The sequence below is a fragment of the Tachysurus vachellii genome, chromosome 7 (genome assembly GCF_030014155.1).
Source record: "Tachysurus vachellii isolate PV-2020 chromosome 7, HZAU_Pvac_v1, whole genome shotgun sequence".
NCBI lineage: Eukaryota > Metazoa > Chordata > Actinopteri > Siluriformes > Bagridae > Tachysurus > Tachysurus vachellii.
In genome coordinates, this window is record NC_083466.1 from 16,682,408 (window position 1) to 16,703,582 (window position 21,175).

Consider the following 21,175-nt stretch of genomic DNA (forward strand, 5'->3'; position numbering starts at 1 on the left):
CTAACCTCAGGTTCTCCGCAGTCACATTCCTCCCCTTCCTCTACGAAGCCGTTCCCACACCTCTTCCCTCCCACCAGGTCCTTCATGTTAGGCATGTTGAACAGGCACATCCCACCTCCTTTCTGGAAATAGTTATCTAGGTCCTTCTTGCTACAACGGCTGAAGACTTTAGGGAATGGATGCCTGTTGGTTAGGCAAATTGTCAATGCAATTACAGGAGGTTGGATAAAAAAAAACATAGATGGAGCAAATTCAGGCAAAGTCCCTTAGGCCATTTTTGTTTTTCCATATGGAAACAGAAGCTGGCCAGAATGGATCAGCTTGATGGCACTCACCCTGTAGCTGCTGCCATCACACAGCCTCCCTGCTCGGCCGTGGCTTCCACACAGCAACCTTCATGGTCATGGCTCATGCCAAAGTTATGTCCAATCTCATGAGCCATGGTTGCAGCCGCCCCAATGGGCAAATCTGAATGATCCTGCAGAAATTCGAGCATTTGTGGTTAGAAAGTCACATCTCGGTTAGGAAGTCACATCTCTCTCTCGCTCTCACTCAGCATTTAGCTTTCAGTGTGTGGCCTGGCAAACTTATTTCATGTGTGTGAATCAATTTTCTAATCAGTCTGAACAAAACAGGCACTCGAACATTAGATATTTCTACATCAATCATAAGCTATTAGCAGTCACAGGGGCTGGGGGCAGACGCTCAGGGACGAGCAGCCACTTGGAATATGCTGTCAATGGTGATTAGGCTTGTGGAGATTACAACATATCCCTGTGCTATTACAGTCCATTAGAGGTAGAAAGACTAAGGGCTGTTTAGGATTCTGAGGATGTTATAGCTGGGGGAACTGCATCGCCTGGTCCTGTAAATCCGTAATCATTTCATTTGTTCATTCATTTTTCATACCAAAGAAGAAAAAATTTGTAGGACCTTCTACACCATGAAGTAAGCATTCCACAAGGTTTGTCTATTTAGCAATCCATAACAGCAACAAAATAAGAGACATCCATAAAGAAATATGCCACAATTGACATTTGATGTTGGGGCTATAAAACGCTTCTTTACTTAAATAGAGTTTTTACACTTTTGCTCAGTTTGTACGTTTTTATAAGACTGTAAATAAGTAAACATGTAATGATATAAAACACATATAATATTAACAGAGTGATTATTATTTTAAATAGAAAAATAATAGAACAGAGCTTTAAATAAAAAGACCATGACCTTTTCCTAGCAGAACTTGCATTTACATTTTCAGCATTGATCTGCTTCTTTTGTCTTCTTTATGGTTTCCCAGAATATGGACGTTGAAGTAAAAATGTAATCTCTCTTATTTCATTTGAGAGGAAACAGAGTGTGCGATGGCTTCATCATGCCTAATGCTCATAATATATCCATTTCTGTTGAGCATAACCTCAGAGAATATGAAACAATAACAGCATATTTCCTCTTACAGATAACAAATGTGAAATAATTGTTTCACTGCGCATTTGCAAAATTTGGTGGCTTGATTGCTTTTTTAGTCGGTAAATGCTGCTTCCATCTGAACAAACATACAAGAGAAACAAGGATTATATCTGGGGAAATAAAGTGTTAGAAATGGGTCCGATTTGCACACGCAGGAGGATCTCTCTCTCTCTCTCTCTCTCTCTCTCTCTCTCTCTCTCTCGTTTTCTCTCTCTCAGTGATTTGATGATGAGAATGTAACACTGATTTTATGCACCACTTTAGTTTGGTATAAGTACAAACTTTAATTGTCATGTGCAGGGGTACTATACATGCCCTGCTATTATGATGCACTCCTTCAGAAGCTATTAGAAGTGACACTGTAATTGTCCGACTTAAAGTGCTTGGATAAAGCATTCAAACATGTCATGTATGTTCTGGCCTTGAAAAACTCTTCCAGATTCACATACGTAATGTGTCCAATATATACCAAGCTTTTAGACTTGACACACCTGACCCTGCTTCATGAAGCAACAAATATTCTAAAAGCCTCTGTTCTATATTCTAGAAGCATCTACAAAAAATGGATGTTAAGTGTAAAAATTTTACTAATTAATATATATACTCACCCTCCACTTATATAGCTCATTTATTTGGTTGTCTAATCAGCCAGTCATTTCACAGCAGCACAATTCATAAAATCGTGCAAATGCAGGTCAAGATCTTCAGTTAATGTTCATGTCAAACATCAGAATGAAGAAAAAGTGAGATCTCTGAGACTTTTACCTTCGCATGATTGTTGGTGCACGAGGCTATCATGAGCACAGAAACCTGACTGCTGTAGATTACTTTTTTCTTTTTCTTCCAGTCTTCAACTGTCCAGGTTTAGTGAGTCTTTGCTCATGATAGCCTCAGATTTCTGGGCTTGGTTCATGTCGCCTTTCTGCTGTTGTAGCTCTTCCACCTAAAGGTTTGAGGTCTGCTTTTCTTCTAACCATGATCATAAAGAGTGTTTGTTAAGTTATTATAGACTTCCTGTTCAAACCAGACCGTTCATCCTTTTTTTTTATCTTTATCATCAACAGAGTTGTTGAGCTTTTTGCACCAACTATAATCACAATCCCAGTGTGTGAAAATCCCAGGAGATCATCAGTTTCTGAAATGTGGCACGTGGCACCAAAAATTTACATATCAGATAAAATCACAGATATCACAATTTTTCCCATTCTGATGTTTGATGTAAACATTAACTGAAGCTCTTCATGTGTATCTACATGATTTTATGTATTGTGCTGTCTGACACATGATTGGCTAATTCGATAACTACATGACTACAGAAACAAACATGAATGTGCAGGTGTTCCTAATAAAGTGGACAGTGAATGTATATCTATTCACTATTTGTGAGCATGTTAGTATTCCTCACGACTCGTGTCTATCACTAAGCATGCTAATAGTGCCTATTAGAGCCTAATCAGCTGTGAGAGTGGTATTGATCTTTTAATCAGATCCTCTTGTGCATCAGAACCACAAGCATCCATGATTAGAATTGTACAGTGGTCAAAAAACAAACAAACAAAAAAGACGTCCTTTAGCTGTCTTACCACATTAATGCCCCCAGAATTTTCATGACTGCACATGCCTTCAAGGGGAGCCATGCCAATAGTAGTGCCTTTGAATATCACCCCCCTGCCAGAGAAGAAGAAAAGACACATCAATACGCATTAACCGCATGATTTTACGGTCATGAGTCAGTGATGGAAACAGTGGTGAGCTGATATGAAGCTTTTGTCGTGAGTGAACAAAAGGAAAAGAGCTATCAATCATTAATAAAGCAAGAGACTAAAACTGTATGGTTGTGTATGATTGGGTATTTTCAGGAAATTAAACTAAAATCCATTAATCAGTGTTTCGATTCAATCTGCGACCTTCAACGGTGCAAAATATTTATTAAATGATTCAGATTTTGTCTTGACTTCTTTCTTTATCTACTTGCACTGACAGATATTCACTTAGGCTAACAGTTTCCTAAATTAGTGTTCAGCTATTTGCTATTAGTGACGGCGGGTGGGAAATCCTCTCCATCCAAACAGAGCAATGCAGCAGCATCTAGCTCTCTCAACTTTTCATCTGTACACTCAAACACATGTTCCATAGCCACAGATTCATGCTAATTCTGATCTCATAGAAGCCATCGCAAACAAGCCGAATCTCAACACCATATGTAGCTGCACTGTATACTGGTCCAGTGTTTGCTGTCTCCGTTGCTGATTTTTCATTAATTTGACTGAAGCTCTTGTTTAAAGCATAATATTTTGAATTTTGTTTTGGCTTTTATCAATTGTTATCAATTTACTATCAAACAATGTTTCCAATGTGATCCAAGGAATAGACAAATGCTAATGTCTCACAGGATTAGTCGAGCGACAAATTGCACAAAATCATTAAGCTCATCGCAAATTTTTAAATATGTTGTTCTTTTGGCTGCTCCCTGTTCAGGGTCACCACAGTGGATCATCTGGTCTGCATATTTGATTTGGCACAGGTTTTTCGCCGGATGCCCTCTCTGATGCCACCCTCCCATTTTATTCATGCTTGAGACTTGCTTGAGAGTTAACACTTCAGTAGCTGGATTAGCTAAATGCCCTGGAATCAAACCCGCACCACTGCAATGACAGCTCAGGATCCTGCCACTCGACCACGTGGAAGCTATACATATTTAAATCTAAACATATTGCTGTAATGTGTAATGTTTCAGAATGGAGTTTTCCTTTAATGGTAAATCAGATTAACTAACTGTTCATTGGATTAATGTATCTAAATCTAAGCACTTAAAACAGATCCATAAGAAACAGTCCAAGCAGGTGAAGCAGGTCTACACTTTTGAAAAGCACTGTACTGTACTGCTTTAGATCCTTCATGGGCTTGTGACTGACGTGAGAAGTTGCGCGTTGTCATGTTTCTTGCGGGACTTGAGCTTTTGTCTCCACTGCAAAAAGGACCAAAGAGTGGCGTTGGGTTCTTCATTGATAATGCACTGATCACGATCTGTCCACACCTCTAGACCAATCAAAGGCACCCGGATATTCAGAGCTCTGTAAAACTGACCAATCACAACACAATACATGATCAGCCGTGGGCAAAAGATATCAGGCATTTTTTTTTGAGATATTGCAGATATTGCTGTATGTTTTTTTTTTTTATTTTTTTTTTTAGAATTTTTTTAAAGTAATGGTTACAAAATCTGAAAGGAGTAGAGTAAGTATTATTTTCCTTATTTTTAACACTCAATAATGAATCTTTGCATATCTAAAATAAGAGTATCACTAAACAGCAGCATTGCTATTTAACTGGCAGTTCGTTACCAAACCTTGACATTGTGTTCATTTGTGTTTGTGTGTATGTATTTAATTCATATCATCAACAGTAACGAGTGAAGTAAAGTGTTTACATGAATTTGTGCACTCGAGCTGGCACGGAATAAAGAAGTTGTAAGTAAAACCTGATGATTTATGCCTGATCAAAAGCACGGGTGTGTCGTGTGAACTCATTCTCAAGGAATATCTGACCTTTTGTACATAGGAGTAAACAAGATTTGAACAACAAATAAAAATCTAATTCCTTCCGTTTCTTTGGCTTAATTATTTCTTTAAAATGTTCTGTTTATTTCCAGCTAGAAATGAAAAAATTGTGCTCACAGACTTCTAGACATTCTGGACTGTGTATCCTAATATGATGTTTTATCATATTAGGATACACAGTCCAGAATGTCTAGAAGTCTGTGAGTTCTAGACAGTTCTAGACACATTCTGGACTGTGTATCCTAATATGATGTTTTATCATAATTCTCACCCTTAATTAACGATTTACTAATTAATTAAACTCTATTTTTAATATGTAATGCAGAGTAAAGTACAGTGCTGTGCAAAAGTCTTAGGCTAGTAATTAATGACTTCTGCACTATTGGGTAAATAGTCTAATAATAATAAAACAAAAGCAAATGTGAGAGAAGTGTGTCATATTCTGTGTGACAGACACAACAGTTTGATTTAAAGTCAAAGGTTTATCACACCAAATATTGACTTTAGTTTAGTGCTATTTATCAGAGTTTTACTTCATGTAGTAAATGTTTAAAGTCATTATTTTTAAAGGCATCTTCACTTTCACACATTTCCTAACACATGCATAATCTACTGCTACTGTTTACATTTCACTTAATGAGCCAGTGACATGAAGGAAACGGTAAAGGCAGCCTCATACGACAACAAAATCATCAATCAAACAATAATGAGGATTAAATAAGTGTGATGTTGCAACATACCTTATCGACATAATTGGCAATTTCCATTATTCTTCGTTTAGTTTTTTCGAGGTCCTTGTTTTGCTTTCTGTACTGTTAAATGAAAAAGAAATAGTTACAATTTTTAATTTGCATATACATAACAAAGTACAGTGATAATGAGATCCTGTTTCTTTGGCATTTTTTTTTTTTGGTAATTTATGCAAGAACAAACACCGGTGTATACAGACCAGCATAAAGAGAAATAAGATTACATGATTTAAATGGTTAGGTAATTAAATAGGCGATTATATTCATTTATTATATTCATTTATTATATTCATTTATCCTCTGGAGAACCGAGACTATCCTTTAAACATGATGACACTGAATCCTTTTGCGCTTGATGTAATTTTGAACTTTCCCCAAATGCCCTGGAGGTATTTAATAATGGAAATTGTTTACGTGCTGCTCGTTTAATCAAAAACTGTCAGTCTTTCTAGTCCTGAGCCCATATAGCATATGTAGCAAGATTAGAAAAGAGAAAGCCAATTAAATCCCACTTGCTTGTTTACTGTATAAGAGCAGCCTAAGCCTAAACCTTAAGCCTAAACCCTTACTAATATCACATTTATAATGTGTGTTTACTTTGTCCTCTCGCAGTCCTAAGCTTCGGAGTTATGTGTTGTCGAACTCTGGGTGTGAAATCTGCATAGCATTTTCTATTGTTTAAGCCTTAATTACTGTAACTGTGGGTGCAGAGGGATCAAGGGCTCACCAGTGTGTTGTCAGCGACTATATAAAGCTCCATGTACTTGGTTGTGCCCCAGGCATTTCGTTTCACCTGCAGAAAAGATTCAAGGTTAAAATGCTTACATTGTTTACTTTTTTTCTTGCAAATAATTGCATTTTAAGACACAATATAATGTTCAAAAAACTATTTAAAATTAATGAAACTCAATGGGTTTATGCAGAGACCAGCCTGTGGCTGCATTTAATTACCACATTCGAGTACAAAGCACACATCGCCAGCGGCAAGAGAAAATGTTTAAATTTCAAAAGCGAGGATATTAATATTTTCATCACCATCACAGCAAACATGGACATCATATTATCCTAGCCTGCTTCCCATCAACCCTCACACGTTCACTGGCCTACTTCTCTTTAGAAAATGCAAAATCTTTATCAACCACAAAAAAAAAAAAAAAAAATCTAATTTTCTGACTTTTTATCATGTCTCTTCTCTGTCACATTAAGTGACATAATTAACATTTATGATCTCTTTGGCCTGAAATGACAGCTGGAAATGAATTTTTAGAGGAGTCCAATATTGAATTATGTTATTAACAGCATTGATGAGTATTGTTTCTTTTAACTAGTTTATATGCCAGAACGACCTTTACAATATACCAGAATTTTCAGACATTTGAACTTGCTGTGACTATTTGAGTAGCTCAATTCAAAAATGTACTCAGTTCATGAGCTGGTCTCAATGATAGTTCTATAGAAATCCAACAAACAGTTAATCACTTATTTAAGATATCATGCAGACACATGGACACATGGACAGGCGGCTGCATGTACACGATGTATAACTTGTAGTTAGCCAAAAATGTGTTAAACAGGGATGAAGGGATAGAAAACAATTTCAGACATTTGACCTTGCTTTGACTTTGATTCTGACTGAATCATTTCATCATCTAATCAGTTCATCAGCTGGTTACAATGACAATCTCATCTAAATCCTACAAACATTCAACCACGATTAAGATATCAAGCTAATGAGATTCTCTAACAGATGGATAGACAACCTGAAAACATAATGCCTCCACCACTCAATGACAGCTGCATAAAAAAACTTCGACTGGCCCCAATAACTGAACATGACAGTATGTATTTAATTAAAGTGCCTAATATATAAATTGCTGAATAATACAATTCATGCTAAAGATTTGTAATGTTAATCATATGAGGGTCCTTGAATTTTGGATCTATTTGAACTGTTCAGAAAGACAGTGAATGCAGGAAAACCTTGGAATATCTCCAATAAGAAGATAATGGTTATAGAAAGATGGTCAAAAGAATAGTAAATGAACCTACTGTCCTTGTATCATTACCCAGCATTCCCTGCTGCATTCAAATAGCTCAGCTCTTTGTTATTGGCAACATTTGTTTTTTTGCTGCTAAGCATCTATCCTGTCTTGCCCTCCTACAGCATCGTGGAGACAAAGCTGTTTTCAATGTGATATCATGAAAAGTGTCCACTCATCTCAAAGCCTCATTAAGTCAGCCATAGCTACTTATTTAAGGCAGTGTGAAATGGATCGAGTTCACTAAAATACGCCTTTCATAAGAGTGGAGTGAAAGATGCAATTAGCCCGATTTGCATGCATGAGTCACTAATTCAAGCTCCGAATACGGAAGAACATTTTGATGAATCTTCTCAAACAGGCACTGAAATCAAAACTGCTCTTATTTACAAGCAGAATCAAGTCAGCAATGATTTACAGTGCCAACGGGTTCACGTACATGGCAGGGCTTATGGAAATTCGTCATTCATGACCAGATATCGTTTTTATTTTCTCATCAACATCACGTTATTGTAAAATAAAATAAGACAAAATATAATATAACGCATAAAAAATCAGCCTTTTGCAAATGAGCTATTGGTTTCCTGTGGTTCCACTGAGCCAACAGACCAAAGCACTATTCATTAAGTTAAAATGTCTTCATCATAATGTCATATTTGCTTTTCTCAACAGGGCATAAATGACTTTATATGATATTAAAGATTGGATTGAATATAAGATATCAAGCCATTTTGATGAGCCACTAATGAAGACAAAGACACTGGGTCTATTCAGCTTATATGCTTACAACCTTGATCTTGCTTTGTTAGGAAAAAAAAAACCACATAAAGAGCTTTAGCTCCCCTAACAGGAGATGGGATTAGCATCTAATCTGCCCAAAAAGGACAAACACATAACAGATGCAAGGAGATTAACTCTCACACCCATCAATAACCCCTCAGGCTCTTCGTCAGTTTTAATGGTTCAATTGGGTTTAAGAGCTCAAAAGCGTAAAGGCTGCAGGTTTTTCCCTCTCTATTTAAGTTAAAATAAAATGAGATAGAATGACTGAAGTGATTTGCAAAGCAGGTGGTTTATCTTCTCACTAGGAGAACAAACATTTTCTGGTACATGAACAGCTTAGATTCAAGTAAAAATATACCCATGGAAGCATACAGTGCATGACTGGACTGACTCTTATCTCTGTGTGTTAGAGAGGCTGCATCTTTGACTATATTACATACAATCAAAGCCACTCAGCATGGCAGGGGAGATCAAGTTCACTTCAATGATAATAAAACTGAATACTCTGTTCAGTCTCTGTTCAGTTTCTTGGGTGAGAATTCAGAATGTAGAGCAACTAAGAAGACCATAAAAAACATGCAAAAAAATGTCTCGGGCATGTTTAATGTTTATTTGTTGACCTTTACCACACTGGTGACTTGATTCTGACCTGTCATAAAGTATGTGCTGATGCTCATTCTAATATGTTAACATTTCTATAGTAATGCTGGTATGGAGGACTAAATAAAGTAATTGATTTTGTCCAGTTTTCTGTGAGTAGACATTTATTTAGCATTTTTCGAAGAAGCCTCCAGTGTCAGTGTTTTGTAAAGTTTTTCAGTTTCTTGGTAACATGACAAGCTGTGCATTGTTTTTCTTACTTCCAAGAGGTTGGTGAGTGAAGGACTGCTGCTATGCTGTACATAACAATAGGAACTCACATGTTTCATGGGGAGATAAAGGTATAATATTTATAAAAAAAAAAACAAAAAAAAAACGTGTGGTCTGGAAAATTGATGTGGTATAAGAGGAATAAAACACTTCATGGCCAAGCTGCTTTTAGAAGACTAATCAACATCAGGATAGAAATAGCATCATACCACTCCACATTTGCTAAATGTGCTATAAAAGCAAAATATTTTGGGAGCTGGCTGTGTTTTGTTCTTACTTATAGTCCATGAAAAATTATATTTTCAGATGAAAATACCCAATAGTTAATTTTTGTGTTTTGTAGCTATAAATTTGAGATTATCATAAAAATATATTTAATTACTGAGCTTATTTGTAGAAACAAAATCATCTGCTAATAAAAGAAGATCATTACAAGCATGGAATTAGTAGCACTAATCTTAATAATCTAATATTTGTTTTATAATAATCCCATAATACGGTGTTTATTCAAGATTTTGGCACTTGCCAAGATGACATTTTTTGCAATTAATTTGTACGTAATAACATAATGCAATACTCTTTATAGAAAGTGTGTTTTTAGTAACTGACCCTTTGATGCAAAGGTTTAAGGAGACCGCTGAGAAGGCCTTTATGTCCAGTTTCATGACCGTGTCCACATGTACCACCTTTAATTGGCAGGTCGTCTGTGTGATAGAAGACGTGGTGAAGAATCTCCTGCCCTTCTACTGGCTCTAAGTAATAAGTTTCGCTGGAGTTGAGCACAATGAGGCCCCTGCGAAAGAAATTAGAAACAGGATGTCAAAAAAGCTAGGTAAAAGATAGACAGCAATCTTTTACAATAGACATCACTGAAGGTGATTTACATAGTTCTATTGTAAACATCAGCAAAGGGCTCTTGAAGTCTCTAATAGCTCTGATATTTTTTTGCCTTCATACTAAATAACAGTAATTAAAAGTACAGTAACTATTTGTCTCAACAGGACTGCTATAATTGATGGTGGTGACACTCAATTTGGTGTTTAATTGTGCCACACACACACACACACACTCACATACACACACACACACACACACACACACACACACACTCACATACACACACGCTCACACACTCACACACACATAGTGTGATAAGCACATGGTAATAAGTCTTTTGTCTGGCATCAGTGTGACTGCTTGGCCATGAGTGGAGCAGGTTGTGCTGTAATGGTCCCTGGTCTTCTCTAATCATGCAAAAAGCCACTCAAAATCCTACATGAAGTCTAGCAACAATGGGCCTCATTTGTCAAGCTGGATATGAACAAATTTATATTGTTCTTAGGAACATTTACACAAGAAATTTGGTGTTCATTAACATCCTGTAGGAAAATCATTGGCATTCTACATGCGCTCTAGAACAAGTGTACATTTACATATAAATAATGTAAACCTCGACTGTGCAGCTTCCAATTTCAGGTTAAAACAGCTTATTTATTTTAATTGTACACAAAACTGTAATAAAACATTTGTGAAACCCAGTCATCGGAATATGAATAGCATTTATTTACAGAACTAATTAAGTATAAAAAACAATGAAAGAAAAGCCAACACAAAGCCAAGCAATTCTATCAAATAACACTCGTAATTCAATTAATGACATTCAGACAAAATAAATGATGCTTTATCAAATGATTCTATATAAAATGCTGATAAATTGTTTACTTTCTAAAACAAAAAGTACTATATGGATGTGAGAAATGCCAAAATAACTTCATACCTATTCAGCGACAAGTAAAAACTTTTAGTGCTTTTAGGAATTCTGCAAATCTATTGTTTGCTATTTGGTGAAAGAAATTTCTGTTTATGCTTCAAGGCTTAAACTTATTACTAGAATGGCAGCTGCTGTCCTTAAGCAGCTGCCAAAGACCCCCAAAAAAAGGTAGAATTATTCTGAATATGCTCGTGATGTTGATTCTGTTTACTAAGGCCTTGGGGAAGTTCTGCTTCACTGTGAATTGCCCTGGCATGACCTTATTATTCTTTTAAACATACTCCTGTTTCAGAAACCTGTTAGGAATATATGCTAGGAATTTTTTTAAGCTCCTTGTCACTGTCACAGGATTTCAGTTTAATACATGCTGATCATTCTAACCTCCAGTGTTGTCAACGCTGTGACGGCAAATAAACCAGCAACACAGTGACAATGATTATATTTAGTAGAAAATGCTGTAGATGTTATACATTTTTTTTTCTCCCTAAGGCTTTGACATTCTCTATTATTATTTTACCTCAGCTTTTTTTACTTCAGCAAAATCTGTAATGAGAGGCTCCTGGGGTTTGTACTTTATTCACGGTCATTTTGATATGACTACAAAGCATGTTTTAATAGTCTGAGAGTTGTCGAGAGCATAGCAAATGTGAGTGATGATTCGTGTCTTTCATTACTGTGAACAAACACGCTGCATTTCTGATATAGAGAAATATACCAAGACAGCAGCTGGTTTCTCATACATTGGCTTGACCGTGGTTCAATCTCACTGGAGCTTTTGGACGCAAACAAGCAGCAGTGCTTTTAGCACTCACAATACAAAAAGGAGTCGCCCACACCTGTTATGTTTGGGTTTATGACTATACAGTAACCTTCCTCCTGACACTGACTGCTGTCCTCTTACACTCACAGAGCTCTTTATTAAGAACACTGTACTAATAGTCAGTAGGGCCTTCATGTGCTCTCAACACAGCCTCAATTCTTCATGGCATGAATTCCACAGAATGACAGAGATTCTGGATCATGTTGACATGAGTGCATCACACCGTTCCTGCAGATTTGTAGCTGGACTTTCATGCCCTGAATCTCCCGTTCTTCAACATCCCAAAGGTGCTATTGGATTGAGATCTGGTGACTGGGAAGGCTACAGAAGATACAGGTTTGTGATGACTTTTGCTTTGTGACATGGTGTATTATCATGTTGAAAGTAGCACATGATCTGCAACAATACTCTAATAGGCTGTGACATTCAAGTGATAATTGACTGGTATTAACAGCCCAGTGGGCCAAGAAAACTTTTCTCACACCATTACATCACCTTCAACTTCCTAGACTGTTGACAAGGCAGGCTGGGTCCATGCATTTACGCCTTTGGATTCTGTGTGCCTCAGCAGAAATTGAGATTCATCAAACGAGGTGTCAGGATGTTGGACATTTCCGGTGAAAACATTAGGGGGTGTTTGTTGACAAGGGGTTTTTGTTATTCCTTGCCATGTGCTTTTGTTTATATTGGTCTCATATGTGTTGCACTGCCTGATCTGCATTCCGTTGACTCGTGTAAATGTTTGCTCAGTCCTCATCCTTGTTGATGTCTGTTTCCTGTGTATTTAATAAAACGCCTGTGTATGGGTTTGATTGGAGTGGACACACTCGCTGTCCCTGACACCAGGCTATATTTTTTTGTCTTCAACTTACAGATTTCTTGGCTGATACAAGTGGAACCCAGCATAGTCTTCGGCTGTTGTCGCTCATCTCCCTCAAGATTCGACATGTTGTGCATTCCGACATGCTTCCCCACAATTGTTCAGAGTGGTTATCTGCAGCTTTTCTGTCAGCTGAAACCAGTCTAGACATTGAACCTTCTCTGCTGACCTCTCTCATCAACAATGAACTATTGCTCGTTTCCTTCCATAGAACTGCTATTCACGATTTTTTCTTTACTGCACCATACTGAGTAAACTCTATAGACTGTGTTGTGCGAAAATGCCAGAAGAGGTATAAAAATACTCAAATCAGCCTGTCTGGCACTAGCAATAATGCCAGGGTCAGAAAGATTGAGATCCCATTTTTCCCCATTCTGATGATTGATGTGAACATTAGCTGAAGCTGCTGGTTTGTATCTGCATGATTTTATGCATTGCACTGCTGCCAAATGATTGGCTGATTAGATAATTGCATAAATGAGTAGGTGTACATAAGGTCCTAATAAAGCACTTGGTGAGTGCATATGTACTGTGAGTGCATTTTTACATCATTGCATGTGTGTGAATGTGTGTGTGTGATGGACTGATATACCATACAAGGTGTATCCTCATCTCAGTATACAGCAGTTACTAAAAAAGTGAGTGAATCTGTGCAAACTAATTATTTTATATATTTATCTATATGCATGTTCAAGCAGATTTATCTAAAAATTATATTTTCACTTTAGCCGGGAAAAAAATATTTGAACAAATCTAATTAATTTTAATTGGACCTAAAAAACTTCAGCTGAGTCTAAATGAATGCTTTCTCCATACATGTTTGGTTCATGTGACAAGCTTTAAAGCACACATTACTAATACAACCACATTCTCATAATGAAATCACTCACATACACACACACCAATAAAACCCATAAACGATCACGCAATTACAAGCATTATAGCAATACAGCACATAAGAGTTAATGCATTTTCCATTGCACTAGCAAGTGTTACTTACCTGAGACACAATACTAAATAAATTGTGCTGTTATGGCCTTGGTTTAATCTAAAATCTAATGAAATTACATAAAGCATGTAGTTCACACTATACCTCACTCCAGAACATGTGCTTACAGCAACCCAGGAAGAGGAATGGTCCTTAACACTTCCATGATAGTAGCAATGATGATCCTAGAGAGAGAGAGAGAGAGAGAGAGAGAGAGAGAGAGAGAGAGAGAGAGAGAGAGCATTATGAATCATGAACTCGGTCTAGGCTGGGGTCCTGCCCTGTTGATGCAGCATAATGTTTGGAGTTTTTCCTGCTTCAACGCAGCCCTGCTTGTACGATTTATAAATCAAACAGGATTTTAAACCATATTTTTCCATGGACATGCTTCTACCATCTCCAAAGTCAAAGCATCGTCCTTTGCCCCTTTCAGGTAAAATCCCTCATAATAATCATTCTCTTGAGTCTTCCACCAACATTTGGGAAATAATGGCACCACCTTTAATTTTCTGAAACACATCCAGATTGTGCGTGGGCATGAGTCTTTGGCTATTTAAAGGACTCATTCAAACGATTAGACCGTGAAATTAGCTCATTTATTTGAACAGAGAGGAAGCAAGGCGGGACACTCATGCACAGCGAACACACAAATCAATTGTCACTGGAGACACGGGCTGACAATCGGAGCTCCTGACAATCTCATTGGCTATTCTGCAGCGGCAGAAGGGTACCAGGTTAATGCTGCATGTCTGGCACTGATTGCAGGTATATTTTAATCAAAATAACACAAAGTATTCTAGTTAGGGTTTTGTCCGTTGGTTGAAAATACTAAAGGGTGGAAAAGATTAAAGAGTAGTCCTTCATTACTGTACATTACATATCAGTTTGGAAGTTTGGTACGTAATGTACTATAAGTGAATACTACAACACTGTTTCCTTTGAAGTATTCATTAAAAATCTCAGACACCATGAGATATTTAGCTTGGTCAGTTGTGATAGCACTTATTTCAGTGAGTGTTTTTAAAGGCATCCAATCACATTCATGTCAATGTCAAATGAAACTTTGCACAACTGTGCTATTTTATTTATTTATTTTTTGCTGGGTTTAGCAATGATTCATAAAGGCACGGCATGTTACGAAATAAAAAGAAACGCATTTAACTTAGTTTATCTAGCTAGTTATTTTGTTGCTAATGCTACAGTACCTTATTCATCCCAATTGAACTATTGAACATAATCTAACCAAAAAAAGCAGAATTATGTCTGTATTTGTAGAAGAACATTTCAGTAATATTTGATACAATGCAAATACATGACATTTTTAAACTATTAAACTATTTTTAATTTTATGTTTAATATTCCAGTAGCCTATATCCAGTAGTATATGTACATGCCTATAGAATAATTAGTATAGAGGAAGAAATCCGTGCATGGTTATGTTTAAAAAGCAAACACAGTAGTGACAGAAATACTTAACAACTTGTGTAGGCTTTTATGTGAGGCTGCAGTGGTAAAGTGTCTGACTGATATAACCACAAGGTCACAGGCTCTGAATAACCAGTTACAGTATGTGTCCTGAAGCACAGAAAGATAGCAGGGAAGATGATATCAAACTTCCAATTTCCTCACCTAAATGTGCTGAAGAAACCTGCTAATATGCAGCACAGGTTAGGAATCTAAAAAGCAAATTTCTTAAAATGCTTAAAACGGTAATGTAGTTAAGCCATAATTCAGAGTTTCCTCATTACGTGATTTTCTGCAAAATCAGCTGAATTAGAAACCGAATTACGTGGTAGTTTAGTATCATATTAGTTCATTGAAAATCAAGTGAGGTTTGAACACATGGAATTGCTTTGGGTTTTGTAGGCTTGGATACACCCACACCTCATAACCATAAAGGGGAAATCGACTCAAAACAGCGCATGCAGTATGATTATTTTCTGTTGGAGTTACAGATTGAATAAATCAGGGACTGCTGCAGCTGTCATGTTTGTCTCATAAACTCTTTATATCTCCTTTTAGAGTCACCCCGCTGACACACACAAAATTATTGAAATAAGCAACACGTTCCAATTAGGAGCAAAATTGGAAGCACCACATGTTTAATGTAGATGATATTTTCCTAAAAAAAAATGATACCAAGACCTTTTTAAAAAAAGAAGGGCAGTGGCTAGCCCGGAAAGAGAGACTGAAACTAGCAGCTGTGATTCCTCCCCAGCTTCCTCTAACAGCTGAAGCAGATGTTTCCTAATAAAGAGACAGAGCTGTACTCAGGAAGACACTCAATGTGAAATAATGACTGCCAGCCAAAGGTGCACCATTTAGTTCCTATCTTGATTTATGCCAACAAATTAGAAGAGCTTTGAACAGTCTTTAATAACTACACCTGACATATGCATCTCACTTCTGATAATGAGTGACTGTGGCATAACAGTATAATCTGCCAAGCAGAAGATTCACATTCAATTGATTTTCTTTGATGTACGACTTTTTCATTAACAATTCTAATGAAAGGAAAATTTTTGCTGAATAGGTGGGAGCAAATGTGCAACGGATGTGTTTACAGACTGCTAACTAATGTTAAATCGGTCAGAGACCGGCAGAATGTTAGTTTGGTAGTTTCATTTATCAAAATCAGACTCAGGATAAACTTTATTAATGCATTTAAGTCTGATTTTTAAGTACTTGAGCTTTCCTTGTACCTAATACTTTCGTCTCTTAATAGGAAATCTCTTTCTACTCACTATTTTCTATTCTTTCTAAACACTACATCACTGCAAGCCTTATAAATATATGAGAGATTAGGAATAAAGTAAAAGGTTAGACAAGCTTTTCTAATGTTTTCGACAGTAAAAATAATCAGTAAAAATAATCAGTGAATGATTTGTTCTTGGTCCTGTCCCGAAGAAACCCCAGCCCGCCTGCCTCAACGATTACCGCCCTGTAGCCCTGACCTCAGTAGTGATGAAGTGCTTAAAAAAGACTGGTCAGAGGCTTCATCACTGCATCACTACCAGACACACTGGATCCACAACAGTTCACATACCGCCAGAACCGCTCTACTGAGGACGCCATTGCTCATCTTCTCCACACTACGATGAGCCACCTGGACTGCAGAAAAGGGAATTATGCAAAAATGCTGTTTGTGGACTACAGTTCAGCGTTCAACAACATAATTCCCTCCATGATCACCTCTAATCTGGAGTTAATGGGACTGCCGCTGTGTCAATGGATCTCCGACTTCCTGACAGACAGACCACAAGCCGTACGGGTAGGCAAACACACCTAATCCACCCTCACCCTCAGCACTGGAGCTCCCCAGGGTTGTGTTCTGGGCCCCCTGTTGTACTCACTGTACACATATGACTGTGTGGCCACTTCCAACTCCACCACCATCATCAAGTTTGCTGATGACACTGTTGTGGTGGGCCTGATCTTCAACAGCGACGAGACGGCCTACCTACAGGAGACTAAAAACCTGGAGAGATGGTGCCAGGAGAACAATCTTCTCCTGAACATCAGCAAGACTAAGGAGTTGATAGTGGACTTCAGCAAAAGCAGGAGCGGTAATGCCAACCGCTAAACATCAACGGGACCCCAGTGGAGAGAGTGGACAGTTTGAGGTACTTTTAAGAACTGAGGTACTTTTAGCATTAAAACACACCCAGAATCTTTGTCTGGGATCGCAGAAAGTAACTGAACAATCATAAAACACAACAGGAAATGTGATTTTTCTACACTTAGAGTGCAGTTATGACTGTCATTGCTCAATTTTCACCTAACATATCAAACAAAATAAAATAACAGTCGGTAAGTTGGTTACTTATTCATGTTCCTCCATCTTCTTTTCATTTACATTGAGCAGAATATTGCTCCCATAAATTGATGATAAAGATGTCAATATGGTAATTTCACATTAGATTTTGACATTAAATGTTCGAAACATACTTTAAAAACAAAGCAATACATAGACAGATTGTCTAAATGTCAACTGCTGATATTTTTCTAGTAAGTTGGAAACTGTGATCAGTTGAATACTGTATATTGTGGTAAAGAATCTGAATGAACAGACTGTTTCTGCTGTGCTGAGGCCTTTGCTATGGCAGCGAGGCAGGATGTGTGCATGATGTGCTAGGCACTTTGCATCAGTTTCTCATCTTAATTGAATCTGGCAGGTTCACACCTCACCAGCATATGACAGGAAGATAGTGGCTCACACCTTTCTGCACAAGTGTGCAATAAACTGTCCCAAATAAAACTGCACTCTGCAGCAAAAAATACTGAGAAATCGGGAGTGACAAAAGTCGCTGCTACTTTGAACTGAGTGTTTTTGAAGTAAAAAGGTGTTTTCAGCAAAGTAGGTTGCCCTTTGTGCCATTCAACATTCATGGAATGCTGATATGCGAATGTGTGTGTGTTTATGAATGTGTGTGTTTGTGTTTGTGAGTGTGTGTGTGTTTGTTTGTGAGCGTGTGTGTGTGTGTGTGTGTGTGTGTGTATGAGTGTTTGGGTGTGTGCGCGTGTGTGTGTGAGCAAAGAGCACGGGATGTTGTTTTCCAGCTAAATGATCATACTGTCATGTGGCCTAGCCTGTGAATATAATGCCCTTGGGAGGAAGAGGGTAGAGAAAGATAGAGAAAAAAAGATAGAGAAAAAGGAAGAGAGAAGAAAAGAATGTAAATCTTGCTTACAGTGTAGCTGTTTGTATAGGTAACTGGCCGGTTGTCTTCATAGTGAGTTGCCGTGAAGTCTTTAGCCAGAAGTTCCCTAAAACACACACACACACACACACACACACACACACACACAATAAAAACAAATGTTTATTTCTGACACAAAAGCACTGACATTGTAAGCATTGCCAATTTATTATTGTGCTCTTATCCTCTGGTGAAACAACTGTATCACTCACTATCTTGTTAAACATATTTCCACTACAGCAGATGGCCAAGTAAGTTGCGAACTAATCTAAAGAGGTCTCTCAGCAACCCATGTGATTTTCATCAAAACCCTTAGCTAGAGTGATAATATGTTTTGCTGGCTTTGCTCTGCCAGCTTTCTGCAGCCAAATTCATTAGATACTGAGGACACTACAGACATTACAGAAAAAAGAGGTTGCACTTGCACATTTTTGACTGGTTGGAGATTCACTTGTGCAACTGAATTAGATAATTAAAATAAAATACATTCTGGCTCTGTGAGATCACACATTCAATTCCAACCACCAAGGCTTATATCCAGTGGTGCATCTAATTTTTGGGATATGGGATGGAAAATCATTTAAATATGTATTATGGGACAAAGTTGCTTTCGTTCCTTGATGCAAAATGTGTGGCCATATAATGGCATTATGAATCTAGCTTCATAAAGTTTTAAACAGTTAGCTCAATGTTTTAGCAGCTCAATGATTTATTAAATATGCAAGAATTGCATAAGACTGCTAGACTTCACTGAGATGATATCTGAGATAAAAGTTGAGGTAGAAAGGGTTTTTCCCACAAGAACAACCTTGTGATATCACCAGCATTCAGCCTATTACCCTGCTTCCACATACAATAAATCCTCTCTTTAGAAGTGTAATCCTGCTCATTATGATTTCTCACAAGACACATGAACTGAATCATCTAAGGTAAAGTATAATCACATGCTATTCAGGCTGCAGAATGTGGGGCAGAGAAAGCTGAGACGTTTAGGATAGAAGCATGATGATAAGAGTGAGACATGTAAAAGGTGTCTGATCTGCAGTCTAATCTCCACTTTCCTCCACACACATTTATGCCTGCTTGTGATATTAGAAATAAGGGCTAAAATATAAAAACCTAATTCCTATAGCTCCACAATGAATCCGATTACTAAGGGTGGAGTAACGCATTAATTGAAGCTTTAATTGAATTAAGATCAACAACAACAACACCATTTAAAGCCAGATAGGTAAGTGTCTCAAATTTAAAATGCTTTAATGTCTTAATGCCATGTTACCTCTAAATACCAAATGTGATAAAACAGAAACAAGAACCCAAACAAGACAAAAGCATCATCTGTGCTTCTGTTTCATTTGTACTTTGATTAGACAACATGTGCTTAATGTTGTTTCCCCTCAAAAAGAATTAGGACTAAAAAGGATGAAAGAGTAAGTACATGAGCTGAACAATATAAGCCCCAATCTAGATCAAATCTTTCGGGCATTCTGTGTAACCACCGGAAATGACTGTCACTGATATGTATCTAGAGTCAGGACTAGAAAGAATTCATCAAATCAGAAACCTTCATGGGTCTTCTGAGTGTCTTTTTTTACTGATATTGGTGATGCTGTTGTGCCAAAAGACTCCAAATGAAGACATTCGCTTACAGAAATCTGATGTGGGTGTCAAAAATGAAAGCTTAGACTGATGTATTTTTATCCTTGAAATACCTGTTAACAATAAATAACTGCTAGCTCATTTATACCTGCCTGTACAGACAATGTAGAACAATTATGCACGCACACACACACACACACACACACACACACACACACACACACACACATACATACACACACACACATACTGTTATGAGTGCCTGTCAAGCGCCAAGCTGTTGTAACTGCAATTTCTAGGTTGTGTTTGGCATGGCAAAGGGGGTGATAGATGGCTTTTTGGCTAAAGTAGTGCAGTGCATCTGCCTGGTGCCCACTCGCCGCCAAAGTCACAAATAAATAAGCATCATAAGTGCAGCTGGTAGAGGCTGGAGCAGAGGCGTGCCCTAAACCCCCTCTGCACCAGTCATTATCCACTAGTGCTGAACCTAATGGAAAATAAATTATACATTACAGGACGTTCTGCACTAAGAGAATGACAACTAGTGTTAGGCATCTGGGCCAGCCCATTAATTTATATGTGTATGCCTCTGCATGTGTGAGTGAGAGAGTCTGACAGAAAGGGCAAATATCCATCTCCTAAATACATGGTTGTATCTGAAAAGAATTCCTTCACAGAAACACAGTAAGCTTAAACGCACCGTGGTTTTTTTGATTCTGTTGCATGAAATTGCATTTCCGTTTTCAACTTCCAAGTAGTTGAAGCTTCCACAAGAACACCAGCGAAACAACATGGAGTGAAATCATATGGCACTGTGAATAGAAGTCTGAAGCTGTCAGGACGTGTAGCACAGAATAAATGAAATCTCACCACATGAATAAAGCAATCACCCAAACAACATGATGATTACCATTCAACAAATGACGAATAATGCGGCATTGTCAAT

At 37.6% G+C, this 21,175-nt stretch overlaps 1 protein-coding gene across 1 annotated transcript in view; it reads right to left on the reverse strand.

Moving 5' to 3' along the window:
* adam19a (ADAM metallopeptidase domain 19a) overlaps window positions 1-21,175 on the reverse strand; it is a 75,319-nt gene that overhangs the window by 14,743 nt on the left and 39,401 nt on the right. The window contains exons 4-12 of the mRNA XM_060874656.1: window positions 18,622-18,697; window positions 14,036-14,115; window positions 10,081-10,264; window positions 6,507-6,572; window positions 5,771-5,842; window positions 4,386-4,552; window positions 3,054-3,138; window positions 336-478; window positions 6-183 (exon numbers count right to left, since the gene is read on the reverse strand). Of these exons, the coding sequence (XP_060730639.1) occupies window positions 6-183; window positions 336-478; window positions 3,054-3,138; window positions 4,386-4,552; window positions 5,771-5,842; window positions 6,507-6,572; window positions 10,081-10,264; window positions 14,036-14,115; window positions 18,622-18,697 (1,051 nt within the window). The remainder of the gene's footprint in view (window positions 1-5; window positions 184-335; window positions 479-3,053; window positions 3,139-4,385; window positions 4,553-5,770; window positions 5,843-6,506; window positions 6,573-10,080; window positions 10,265-14,035; window positions 14,116-18,621; window positions 18,698-21,175) is intronic.